Consider the following 13,636-nt stretch of genomic DNA (forward strand, 5'->3'; position numbering starts at 1 on the left):
GCACTATTAGCAAGACTGACACCAAACTCTCCTTAAGCAACAAGATCTCTCTCAAGCAAGACCTGTTAACATGCATCTGTTCTGGCACTGCAGGCAGATTTCTCAGCTGAATGTGTTTGATGCATTTTTTAACTATCTGAAAGCAAACGGGGAACTGTCAAAGAATAAAAGCAACTTTGCAAAACCAGTTCTTTTTAAATGCAGTAGTTTTTTATTATTTTATGTTACAATGAAGGGTGACAAAAGTCTTCTGGGAGTTCACAGCATAGTAATGGTACATGAGGGGAAGAGATGAGGACACGCTGGAAGGAAATGAGCAAGCTTGTAAGACAGAGGCATGGCTGTTGGTGCTGAGCACTGAGCTGCCAGGGCTGTTACTTGTGGCTGGGGGGCCAGGGACAGGCCTGCTTGCTCTGATGTCCCTGGGTGCTGGGAATGACAATGGGGCATTTCTGCTGCATGGCCTGGGAGGAACCGCCACTGCCCCCGCCGGAGCCGATGATGATTGTGTGGCCCGAGGAACTGCCACTGCCCCCACTGGAGCCCCCACTGCAGCAGCATCCAGAGGAGCCACCTCCTCCACCTCCGGAGCTCACAACGATCTTCTGGCCAGATCCTCCACTGCTGCTGCTGTATCCTCCTCCCATGCCGTAGCCTGAGGAGCCCCCACCGCAGCACCCAGAGGATCCACCGCTGCTGCTTCCACCTCCGACAATTATGATCTTGCCTCCTGAAGAGCCACCACTGCTGGACCCTCCACCGCAGCACCCAGAGGAACCACCACTGCCTCCACCTCCAATAATGCTCTTTGATCCACCACTGCTATATCCTCCTCCCATGCCGTAGCCTGAGGAGCCCCCACCGCAGCACCCAGAGGATCCACCACTGCTGCTTCCACCTCCTACAACTATGATTTTGCCACCTGAAGACCCTCCGCTGCTGGATCCACCACTGCAACACCCAGAGGACCCTCCACTGCCTCCACCTCCAATAATGCTCTTTGATCCTGAAGAGCCACTGCTGCTATATCCTCCTCCCATGCCATAGCTAGAGGAGCCTCCACCACAGCATCCAGAGGACCCTCCACTGCCTCCACCTCCAATAATGCTCTTTGATCCTGAAGATCCACCACTGCTATATCCTCCTCCCATGCCAGAGCCTGAGGAGCCTCCACCGCAACACCCAGAGGATCCACCGCTGCTGCTTCCACCTCCAACAATTATGATCTTGCCTCCTGAAGAGCCACCACTGCTGGATCCTCCACCGCAGCACCCAGAGGAACCACCACTGCCTCCACCTCCAATAATGCTCTTTGATCCACCACTGCTGTATCCTCCTCCCATGCCGTAGCCTGAGGAGCCTCCACCGCAGCACCCAGAGGATCCACCACTGCTGCTTTCACCTCCTACAACTATGATTTTGCCACCCGAAGACCCTCCGCTGCTGGATCCACCACTGCAACACCCAGAGGACCCTCCACTGCCTCCACCTCCAATAATGCTCTTTGATCCTGAAGAGCCACTGCTGCTGTATCCTCCTCCCATGCCGTAGCTGGATCCTCCACCGCAACACCCAGAGGATCCACCGCTGCTGCTTCCACCTCCGACAATTATGATCTTGCCTCCTGATGATCCACCACTGCTGGATCCTCCACCGCAGCACCCAGAGGAACCACCACTGCCTCCACCTCCAATAATGCTCTTTGATCCCGAAGAGCCACCGCTGCTGTACCCTCCTCCCATGCCATAACCAGAGGAGCCTCCACCACAGCAGGATCCCCCTCCTCCACTGCCGGAGCTCACAATGACCTGGGCAGAGCCCCCACTGCTGCCTCCACAGCAAGAGGAGCCCTGTGCCTGGTAGCTGGAGGAGCTGCCCCCGTGGCAGCACGAGCCCCCACTGTGGCACCCGCTGGACTGGGAGGACGTCTCATGGCAGCCTCCGGAGCTCTGTCGGGAGCACATCTTTGTACAGCAACTCTGCAAGGAAGATCATGCTTGTTACCCAAAGGAAGCCACTGTTGACACAGACCCCAGGCAGCAGCACCAGTGTGCCACTGCGAGCAGAGCCTCTGGAGTCACCAAATGCCCTTTCCTTTATGTACTTTGTTATCCATCCATCCCAATCACACATAAAGCCTTTTGCTGACAGTAGAGACCCTATAGCTAATCAGCTGTTATTTTAGAGTCTTTTATCTCATAGATATTCCATCTAGATCTCTATCCTCCTGGAACACTATTTCCAGTATCATGGGATGATCCTGCTTCTGGTGATATCCACAAAAAGCTTAAATTCACCAAAGCAACCTTCCTGACCTTCAAGCCACCACCCATCAGGCATACTCCACCTAAACATTTCTGTTTTGTAAGCACAAATATTCGAGAAACATTGCTCCCTTCAGCAGAAATGGACTTACCCTTCCCTGTTCTGGCAACACAGAGAGCAGAGCAAAGCTGAGCGAATGGAGCACCTGGGAGACTCAGCAACCTTTATACCATTTCTAGTTTTCCTAATTGGGATGTGAGGCATCCAGAGGAATGGCGATGGGTGGATTTACAAAACAAACTGTTCTCCATCAACCTACTTGTCCTGAGTCATTGAATCAGATCGATGCCTCTCTGGTGCATCACTTCCTAGGCTACTTGAAGTCTGGCCATGGATATCATGTGAGCTCTGCCCTGTGGTTGAGGGCGAAGGCTAGGGCTGTGGGGCTGCAGCTAGAGCCCCCCACCCCTGCTGGGAGAGGCTGATGGGGTGGCGGGTGGCAGCTGAAGTGACACTGTGTTTATTGAACATGATGGGCTATGGAGATGCCCAAGGGAAAGGAGAGAGCTGCATTGGGTAGGACTGCAGCCATGAGGCAGCAGAGGGGGGCAGAAGGTTCCCCATGACTGGACCACCCCAGCATGCCCGTCCTGCCTGCATTGTGATGTCCCTTGCAGGAGGGGACGCTGGCCCTTGCAGGTGGGGTGAAGACATCCAGCCAGGTGCTTGGGGCAGGGGTCCTGGCTTCAGTCCCTGCCTGCCCATTGGTGCAGCTGGCTGGACTCCTCGCATCCTGATTGGTGAAATCTGGGTGCCCTGGGTTCTGACTGGTGCAAGCTGGATGCTCTGGGTGCTGATTGGTGCAGGCTGGATCCCCTGGATGGGGCAGGCAGGGGATGGGGTACTCCTGTGCCAGCCTGGGCTGTGGTGGCCGAGCTGGGTGCTGGGGCTGAAGATGGGACAGCAGCAGGGACACCTCGCTTTCACCTCGGTTCCCCAGCACCTCTTGCTCTGATATTTACCCTCAAGGGCTATTTTTCTTTTAAATGTTAACTTGCCAGCCTGTTCGAAGTAATGGTAAATGGGAGTGGAGAGGCTGAGCTGCCTGCCAGAAGAATTAAATGTTACTGTTTATTTCCATTCCATATTGCAACTGCTAATTGCCAGAATATACCACATCAAAGAAAGCACTTCCCATAGGGAAACTCCCAATGAAGACTCATACCTGGAGCGATGTTTTACTCCTGCATGAATGAGGAGCTCCCTACTTGCTCCAGGCTCAACAAACTCCACCCTTGGAGGGGCTGCCTGCAGTCCCGCCCCTGCTGCTGGCTGCACCAGGGGGTCAGAGCTGGAGCTGGAGTTTGACAGACCCCTCCTTTCTCTCTCAGCAGCTGCTTGGTGCATCTGTGAGCACTGAGAGCTCCTTCACTGTGCACGTGCAGGGGGCTCAGCCTCACACCTGTAATGCTGCCTTGCAATTCTTTGTGCTACAGGATAAGAGTTTTTGCATCTTTCCTCTCCTAACTTATCTACACCTTCCTCTGGCATTTCATGGTAGCTGGGTGAGGTAGAGAGACTGCTTGCAATATTTAACTTTGTGGGACCTTGTCTGATGGGTCAGGGTCAGGTGTATCAATTGACATTAAAAGATGACCTGAAATATTTACAGAATCCAAGATCTCTTTTACAGTGGGTGTTCAATGCACTTGTACTCTGGAGTTTTATTACAACAACATCACCTCAGAAGAAAATTATCATAAGGGAAATAATGCAAAATACATGGTGTAAAACAAAATCCAACCACTTAGACACTGAAGCTCTCTAGAGCGGCCAGGTTTTATTATCTTGTGCAAGTGTTAGAAAGTTGAGGCAGAAAATGGACATATCAAACAACCTGCATGAAGGTGCAAGTTACTGATACACACCACCAGAGGTTCTGGTCAGCTGGAGAGGTGAAGAGAAATATTCCAATGAAGAGGAAGAAGGAACCACAACGAGTATTCTTACATTTAATAGAGAAAGAAATAAATGTGACGTTTATATTCTGGGCTTTCTTGTTACAAAGTTCTCTTCTAAAGCCACTACTTATGTTTAGTCTGTGGTGGCCAGGAGATTGGTTGGGTTTGCTGCTGAATGGACATACCCCCAGAGCTCGATGAACCACCTCCACCACCACCTCCTCCAAAAGAAGAGGAACCCTGGCTCTGGCCAGAACCACCTCCTCCAATAATACAGATGGATCCTTGGCCCTGGTGGCCAGAACCACCTCCTCCTCCTCCTCCACCACCTCCACCTCCACCAATAATGCAGATGGGTCCTTGGCCTTGGTGGCCAGAACCACCTCCTCCACCTCCTCCTCCACCTATGCAGATGGGGTCCCTGACTCTGGTGGCCAGAACCCACCTCCTCCACCTCCACCTCCACCAATAATGCAGACAGGTCCTTGGCCTTGGTGGCCAGACCCACCTCCTCCACCTCCTCCACCTCCTCCTCCTCCTCCACCAATGCAGATGGGTCCTTGGCCCTGGTGGCCAGAACCACCTCCTCCTCCTCCTCCTCCACCTCCACCAATAATGCAGACGGGTATTTGGCCTTGGTGGCCAGAACCACCACCTCCTCCTCCTCCACCACCTCCACCAATAATGCAGACAGGTCCTTGGCCTTGGTGGCCAGACCCCACCTCCTCCACCCTCCTCCTCCTCCTCCACCTATGCAGATGGGTCCTTGGCTCTGGTGGCTGGAACCACCTCCTCCACCTCCTCCTCCACCTCCACCAATAATGCAGATTGGTCCTTGGCCTTGGTGGCCAGACCCCCACTCCTCCCACCTCCTCCTCCTCCTCCTCCTCCTCCTCCACTTATGCAGATGGGTCCTTGGCCCTGGTGGCCAGAACCACCTCCTCCTCCTCCTCCCACCAATAATGCAGATGGGTCCTTGGCTCTGGTGGCCAGAACCACCTCCTCCTCCACCTCCACCTCCACCTCCCTCCACCTCCACCACCTCCACCACCTCCACCACCCTCCACCAATAATGCAGACAGGTCCTTGGCCCTGGTGGCTAGAAACCACCACCCTCCTCCTTTTCCTTCCTCCTCCTCCTCCACAATGCAGATGGGTCCTTGGCTCTGGTGGCCAGAACCACCTCCTCCCTCCTCCTCCCACCTCCTCCTCCTCCAACCTCCACCAATAATGCAGATGGATCCCTGGCCCTGGTGACCAGAACCACCACCTCCTCCTCCTCCCCACCCTTCCTTTTCCTCCTCCACCTCCTCCACCAATGCAGATTGGTCCTTGGCTCTGGTGGCCAGAACCACCACCTCCTCCTCCTCCTCCTCCTCCTCCTCCACCAATGCAGATGGGTCCCTGACTCTGGTGGCCAGAACCACCTCCTCCTCCACCAATAATGCAGATGGATCGGATCCCTGGCCCTGGTGGCCAGAACCACCTCCACCTCCTCCACCCATGCTGCCACTTCCAATGCAGATGGAGCCTTGGCTTTGGTGGCTGTAACCTCCTCCACCTCCACCACTGCCACCGCCGCCTCCTCCAATAATGCAGATGGGTTCCTGTCCCTGGTGGCCTGACCCACCGCCACCACCACTTCCACCGCTGATGGATCCTTGGCTCTGGTGGCCTGAAGATCCTCCTCCTCCACCTCCTCCTCCAAAGGAAGATGATGATATGTGGGTCTGGTAGATAGCACCACCACCGCTTCCTCCACTGTGGCAGGACGATCCCTGGGTCTGGTATCCTATAGAGCCTCCACCCCCACTGGAGTGGCAGGATCCTCCTCCACCACCACCATGGCATGAACTTCCTCCTCCACCACCACCATGGCATGAACTTCCTCCTCCACCACCGCCATGGCATCCACCAGACTGCTCAGAGATCCCTTGTCCGTCGCCCTTCTGCTGATGGGAGCCCATCGTTGCAGACACCAGAGAGCCCTCCAAGAGAAAGAAAAACAGGCCTTAGCAAATGCAGAGAGAAGAAAACTTGTGTTACTGTCCCTCCCCTTCCCCCTCCAAAGTCAGACTGATTGATGAAAATATCTCCTCTTCCCTTTCTGCCCCCCAGCCACCACTGATAGCTAATGCAAAAGGGAACTGCCATCCTCAGAAATGTATAACTCAAAAAAGAAACCAGAAAGGGTCTGGGAAGTTTTCAGCTTATTCCATATCCCTTGATCATGTCTTCTTCAGGGTCTTCTCTATTCATACCTAACTGTTTTTATTTTATTTTATTTTATTTTATTTTTCCCCCTAGGACAGGTGCAACTGTAATCATTCCTTAACTGTTCATTCTTGCAGGAAGCTTCCAGAGTGGCATTCCACTGGAAGAGACACACAAGGCTGTGGTACACCAGAATTACCCTTATCCAAGTGTGGTCTGGGAATTTTGAAAGGGTTGTAATGCTCAGTGTTAGTATTCCATGTCAGACAAGAAACAGAAAACATGGCTCATCATTTCCACAATAACTCCATTGCACTTTGAAATCCTTCAATCTTGGGTTCAAAAGGGCACAGTGACTGTTTTATTTCTTCTTAAAATTTTATAAGATATAGCAACAGCCTATGGCAAAGATAATAGCAGTAGAAATACAAGCTACACAAAGTTTCAGCAGAATGTGCTAGGCCACCAGCTGCAAGGGCTCAGTGGTGGCTAGCACCCAAGGCTGAAACCTGAAGAGATGTTGTGGAGTTTGAGCAATTTGGGCACTTAATCCCCACCACAGCTCACAGCTTTGTCTGCTGGCAGTAGAAATTTGTATTTTATATTCCTTTGACAGGCAAGTGACACCTCTCTTAATGAAAAGGGTCTACAGGTCAGCAGGTTGATGTCTCCAAACACACACAAAAAAAAAAAAAAGAAAAAGAAAAAGAAAAAGGAAAAGGAAAAGAAAAAGAAAAAGAAAAAGAAAAAGAAAAAGAAAAAGAAAAAGAAAAAGAAAAAGAAAAAGAAAAAGAAAAAGAAAAAGAAAAAGAAAAAGAAAAAGAAAAAGAAAAAGAAAAAGAAAAAGAAAAAGAAAAAGAAAACCCTTTAGATGAAATTCAGATGAAAGGCTGGAAAAAACGTGCATTTTGTTTTTTAGTTCCTTTGTTTTCCCATGCTTTACTAAGTACCTGCAAGAACTCTTTCTTTTTCCTGTTTTTTTTTTTTTTTTTTTTTTTTTTTAATAGTATATTCCAGTAATATTTCAGAGCTGCCTATATGCAGCAGTTGCACATGTTGTTAAGCGCAGGCAAAAGAAAGGGCCTCCAAAGATGATTCTTTCTGTCTCAGCTCTCCCTCTTTTCTGTATAATTAAGTAATGAGTCATTAGAAAAAAAACTATTGCCTGTAAATAAGGAGCAATTTTTAGACTATGAGACCCAAAAGCCATATTTACTCCCACCTTTTCCAGCTGAGTATTTCAAGGCTAATCAGACAAGTTAATTTTCAGCAGCAGCATGAAATGCCTTACCGTGTCCCACAGCACGAACCAGTGGAAAGAAGTCAAATGGAGTGAGGAAACCTTGTATGTGAGAACTTTTATATAGTATCTAGTCCTCCTCTTGGAAGGAAATAGTGATTGATTTATTTATGTGCCAAACCCAACCACAACTACCCACTTACTTGGCATAATCTTGGGCTTGTCATTTCTGATCGATATCTCCATTCCACCACCTCTTTTGTTTTCAGCTATATTCAAGTCACCGGATGGCTCCACCTACTACAAGTAGAGTGAAGAAACTGGGAAAATCAAACATGTTCTTGGGTTTTCAGAAAAAAAACAAGTGATTTACTTTCACATTCTCCCTACACAGGGGTTCAACAGTCCTGTAATACGAAATGAGAGGGGGAAAAAAAGGAACTTTAGTATTTATAGGCATAGGAAATCTCTTTCTCATTTCAGAAGATGCTTCTGAACACTCAGACATGACTCCAGCATGTTATTATTTTGTGTTGTAACTGGCAGACTGGTAGGAGTATATTATACGTTTCTAATGACACCCACAGTATAGCTAGGGGCGGTAGGGACACACACTGGACTCCAGCCTCCCCAAATGACAGCACATACCTTTACAGCCAGAGCCTGAAGTGATGCAAACCTGGGAGGCTCAGGTTATATATATACCTATATATATAGGTTATATATATATATATATATATATACACACACACACTGTATATATACTGTACAGTATACATACAGTATATACAGTATATATATTGTATATGTATATATGTATATATATATACAGTATATATACTGTATATATACAGTATAGCTAGGGGCGGTAGGGACACACACTAGACTCCAGCCTCCCCAAATGACAGCACATACCTTTACAGCCAGAGCCTGAAGTGATGCAAACCTGGGAGGCTCCATGTGCTCTATAGCCTTGGAAAATTTGACCTACAGAGAAAAAGAAGGGGAGAAAAAAACAGCCAAAGGAGCAGTGAAGAGGTATTCGAGCAGAATTTCAGGAGTGTCAGAACACCTGGGTTAGGACTGTGACCTTTTTTCTTCTATCCCACTGGCTTGCAGAGACCTTGACACATGAGTGGAGGGGCTGTCTGCCCCCTCAGTGGTTATAGACACGAGCCAGTAGCACTGCAAGAGCACAGCCACCGCACGCTGCCATGTCTCGGGAGCCACTCACAGCCCTGCAGGTGCCAGAAGAGCCAGGTTTTCCCTTGGGGTAGTGGATTTCCAAAACCTCATTGGTACTTCCCAAGTTTTTGCATAGACAGTGCCTGACATAGCCTGGGGTGTTAAAACACGGCCAGCTTACACAATTTTAGTGTTAAAGAAAGTCCAAAAGTTATTTCATCGCTATGTTAACTGGTAGTTATATACACAATGACAAAGATGCTCTGGGCATTGAGTGTTCTGTCATAGGCAGGATGATCATGACAGAAAAGGAGCAGCTTTGAAACAGGGCAGGACTGTACTGGGAGTTTTATTCTAGATGGCAGATAAATTATATATTAAACTTTGGTTAAAACTCTTGGAAGCATATGAGAATAGGAAAAGCCTTTCTTGCAGGGAGAGTATCATACATGTATTTTTGCCTGTTGCATGCAGTATTTTGCTGCATTTACTCATGGGTTAAGAGATAAAAGGAGTCATCTTTGTCATTCTCCTCCTGCAGCACTTCATCCCTTAACTGCAAGGGCCACAGGGGAATTCACAGTCGATATAGTTTGCCACACTCTTCATGCCCTTCCTCTGCCAAACTGGAATTATGACAAACAGTGAGCTCTTCCAGTAAAACCCTCCAGCAAGCTTTCAAGTACTGGAAGGATCCTTCACTCAGAGATGACAGGGGCAGCTGTATCTTGTTTTGGTTCAGAGCCATGCTTCTCAACGGAGAGCCGCGGGCTGTGCCACCTGGAGTCTCTGCTATGTGCCTCCCTGCTTGCTTTGCCCAGGTGCATTTCCTGCCCTGAAGCAGGGATCTGCTCAGCCTTATCTCATCTTGGTGCTTGCACCTCTCAGCTGATTTCTGCCAGCAGCACCATCAGCCTCACAGAGCCCCAGCCTGGCAGCCACCCTGCCAAGGAAAAGAAGGCATCGCTGGCGAGTGACCTTTTTCTGCAGGTCATGGTGCTCTGCTGAAGGCTCTCACCTGAAGGGAAACTCATGGGACAGCTCGGGGCTTTCACCTGTTAGGGGTCTGAAAAGATGGCCTATTAGAAACAGTTTGGAAGCCTATCAGCTACCCTGAGTTTTCAAAGACTTGGACAAACCTGTAATTTGGAAAGCTATTCTGAATGAAAGCCAAGAACTCTTAACTATTCACGTTGCTAGTGTGTTTTATTTCCTTTATCCTGGCATAGAGACAGAGGATAACTGTTGGGGCTCTAGTTGAGGACAGCAGCATCCTGGAAGCTTGCTGGGGAAGTACTGGGCATGAGGCATGCAAGGCTGAGGCAGAACACCTGCCTACATCTGCAGCTTTTGCAAGATACACTTCCAAAGCAGGTCATCACCGCTGACCAAGAGGAGCCCAGATGTAGTGAAGCCACTGTCCCCAGTGTTCCTTGTTCTGTGCTGCTCCTGAGATGTCCTACACAAGCTCCTCATTTGCATCGGACTGCTTGCAAGCATGTGGATGAGTATCCCAGTGGGTAGAACCTAATACAGTTAAATAAAAATCCACCCCCCCCTCATTTCCCACCCAGTCTTCTGCTGAGTTTTGGTGTGCTATTTCTTACAGTACAGCTGCTATGTGTACCCCTAGAAACACTCAGGTGGGACCACACCACTGCTAATGTGATGGAGACAGAACGGCACGTGATATCAAAGCCCCTTTGTGGAGAGGTAAGTAGGGCAGGGAAGATAGAAGTCAAAGGATTCACTGTTTGTCTAAAAACCAAATTAAGGGCTGTGGTTGTACCATATACTTAGCATATCTAGAACAGCTTGTTTATCTCTGCTATTAAGATCAAGGACAGTCAGGATGCAGTAGTAAGAGGTTTAGCGTGTTCTGACACATAAAAGACACGTCCTGGGGTTTTAGGTACATGTCCTGGGAAAAGAAGTGTAACAAACCTTAGTTTGGTTGTTCTAAATGAGGCTTGTTAGCTTGGTTGGATAGGTCAAGGCAACACAGAGCTGCTGACACAGTGACAGTTTGTTAAAGGAACAAGTAGTAAAACATTATATTGCCAAACTGTTAAGGGATGGCAAGAAAATCAGAATCTGGCACCACTTTCCTGCATTTCAACATCAAAGTTAAGTGCTCACATTCACTGAAATGAGCTCTACAGTTAGCCTCGGTCCCAGCTGAGCCATGTGAGGTCTGTAATCTGTTATAAAAGTGTTTTGCTTCCAACCAACTGCTCCTTCATGTTACTGATCCTTTTCCCAGGCCCATAAATAGGAGTCTCAGTACTGAGACTGAGAATCAAAGCAGAATTATGTCCCCATTTTATGCACAGAGGAGAGTAATTTAGGAAAGTTTGAAACCTGGGAGTTAAAACAGAGCTTCAAAACCTCAGTCCAATGCCTCAGCTTCAGACAAAGCCCTCCTTAGTGAAAGAAAATCCCATTGCAGAGCCAGAGCACCCCAGCATTTAGATGACAGGGCTCTTTTCAGGTGATTTAATAGAGACCCTGAAGAACATTGTGTGCACTACAAAGCACAGATTGTAGCTATCAGAGTTGTAGCAGGAGGGTGGAGTATAATTACCACAAAGGCGCACATTCCCACAATGCGTTTGCTCAGTACCTCCTGATTACATCCTCTGTGTGGGCTATGAGAGGTGTGATCCTCACATCTGTCCTGACTGTAGGAAAGGGCCATGCTTCTGCCTGGTGATTGGTAGCAGATGGGCTGGATGCAACCAAGGCACACTGCAGACTGAGAGTCTGGAGCCCTCGAATTACTTTCTGTTTAATTCCCTATTCCAGCCACGCCTTTTGCACATTGCAGGGTGGTGGGGAAGGAGGAAGCAGGTGTAAGAACTGGTCAGATGGAGGAGAATCTTTCCCTCCATGTAAACCATCTCTCTCCTAAGCTCTCAGTTCCTCTCTCACTAAGTCAATATGAAAAAACATTTAATAAAATGGTCTAACATACCAAACACCTGCAATGTCCAGCACCCCCATGACATACATAAGGCACTGTGGGGTCTGTAGGCAGCCCTGTACCAGTGTGGTGGACACGGAGCTTGGAACACCCTGTGCAGCTCACAGGGCTCCAGAAGCTTGGCATCTTCCCTGAGACCACAAATTGCTCAGAGCCTTTTGGACTCGATAGTCCTCAGGAAGAGAAAGACGTGATCACCAGTGTTCAGAACAGCTTTCTCTCTCTTCACCAGCTCACTGCAACCCAAGCAAGACCTGTCCCTGTTGCCAAATGGCTTGGCAACTGGCTGACAGCCCCTGTGGTGCCCAGCACTGATGCCATGAGTTGCTTGGGGTGGCAGCTTCTGCTCAGGTGTCGTCAGCACCCTGGGCCCAAGGACAGGGATCCACCTCTGCTGAGCATGCAGAGATTTTCTCCTTCCTTTTCATGCCCATTTCCTCACTCTGCATCTCCTCAGACAAGGCACAGCCTGCTGCTCTACCTGCTTAATCCTTGGTGTCAGACAGGTGCAGGAGGCGGAAGGAAAGGATTACAGAATCACAGAATCACAGAATCACAGAATTTTCTAGGTTGGAAGAGACCTCAAGGTCATCGAGTCCAACCTCCAACCTAACGCTAACAGCCCTCCACTAAACCATATCCCTAAGCTGTACATCTAAGCGTCTTTTGAAGACTTCCAGGGATGGTGACTCCACCACTTCCCTGGGCAGCCTGTTCCAATGCCTCACAACCCTTTCTGTAAAGAAGTTCTTCCTAACATCTAACCTAAAACTCCCCTGGCTCAACTTAAGCCCATTCCCCCTCGTCCTGTCACCAGGCACGTGGGAGAACAGGCCAACCCCCACCTCTCTACAGCCTCCTTTAAGGTATCTGTAAAGAGCGATAAGGTCACCCCTGAGCCTCCTCTTCTCCAGGCTGAACAAGCCCAGCTCCCTCAGCCGCTCCTCGTAGGACTTGTTCTCCAGGCCCCTCACCAGCTTCGTCGCCCTTCTCTGCACCCGCTCAAGCACCTCGATGTCCTTCTTGTAGCGAGGGGCCCAAAACTGAACACAGTACTCGAGGTGCGGCCTCACCAGAGCTGAGTACAGGGGGACGATCACCTCCCTAGCCCTGCTGGTCACGCTGTTCCTAATACAAGCCAGGATGCCGTTGGCCTTCTTGGCCACCTGAGCACACTGCTGGCTCATATTCAGCCGACTGTCCACCATCACTCCCAGGTCCTTCTCTGCCTGGCAGCTTTCCAACCATTCCTCTCCCAGCCTGTAGCTCTGCTTGGGGTTATTGCGCCCCAGGTGCAGGACCCGGCACTTGGCCTTGTTAAACTTCATGCAGTTGACCTCAGCCCATCGGTCCAACCTATCCAGATCCTCCTGCAGAGCTTTCCTACCCTCAAGCAGATCGACACACGCACCTAACTTGGTGTCATCTGCGAACTTACTGAGGGTGCACTCGATGCCCTCGTCCAGATCATCGATGAAGATATTAAAGAGGACCGGCCCCAGCACCGAGCCCTGGGGGACGCCACTAGTGACTGGCCTCCAACTGGACTTGGCTCCATTCACCACGACTCTTTGGGCCCGGCTATCCAGCCAGTTTCTAACCCAACGAAGCGTGCGCCAGTCCAAGCCAAGAGCAGCCAGTTTCAAATTATTTTAATAGATTATTTTAAAGCTGGAAGTGTTTCTACCTCCACCTCTTGCTTCTGCTTCTATTTTGGGGATCAGAGCCTTCAAGCCTTTGCTCTCTTTTCTGCCAGCTCTTCTCCTAAGACTCTCCACTGAGAAATTG

The 13,636-nt window shown here is 49.6% G+C and overlaps 1 protein-coding gene across 1 annotated transcript; it reads right to left on the bottom strand.

Moving 5' to 3' along the window:
• Positions 1-374: 374 nt before the first annotated feature.
• LOC311425033 (uncharacterized protein) lies at positions 375-1,964 on the bottom strand (the record flags this gene model as incomplete). The annotated part of the gene is made up of 1 exon (XM_084500513.1): positions 375-1,964. One exon carries the CDS (start codon positions 1,962-1,964, stop codon positions 375-377), a length of 1,590 nt encoding a protein of 529 aa, XP_084356639.1.
• Between the last annotated feature and the right edge of the window lie 11,672 nt (positions 1,965-13,636).

The sequence above is a fragment of the Aythya ferina genome (assembly GCF_964211825.1).
Source record: "Aythya ferina genome assembly, chromosome: 29".
Lineage (NCBI taxonomy): Eukaryota > Metazoa > Chordata > Aves > Anseriformes > Anatidae > Aythya > Aythya ferina.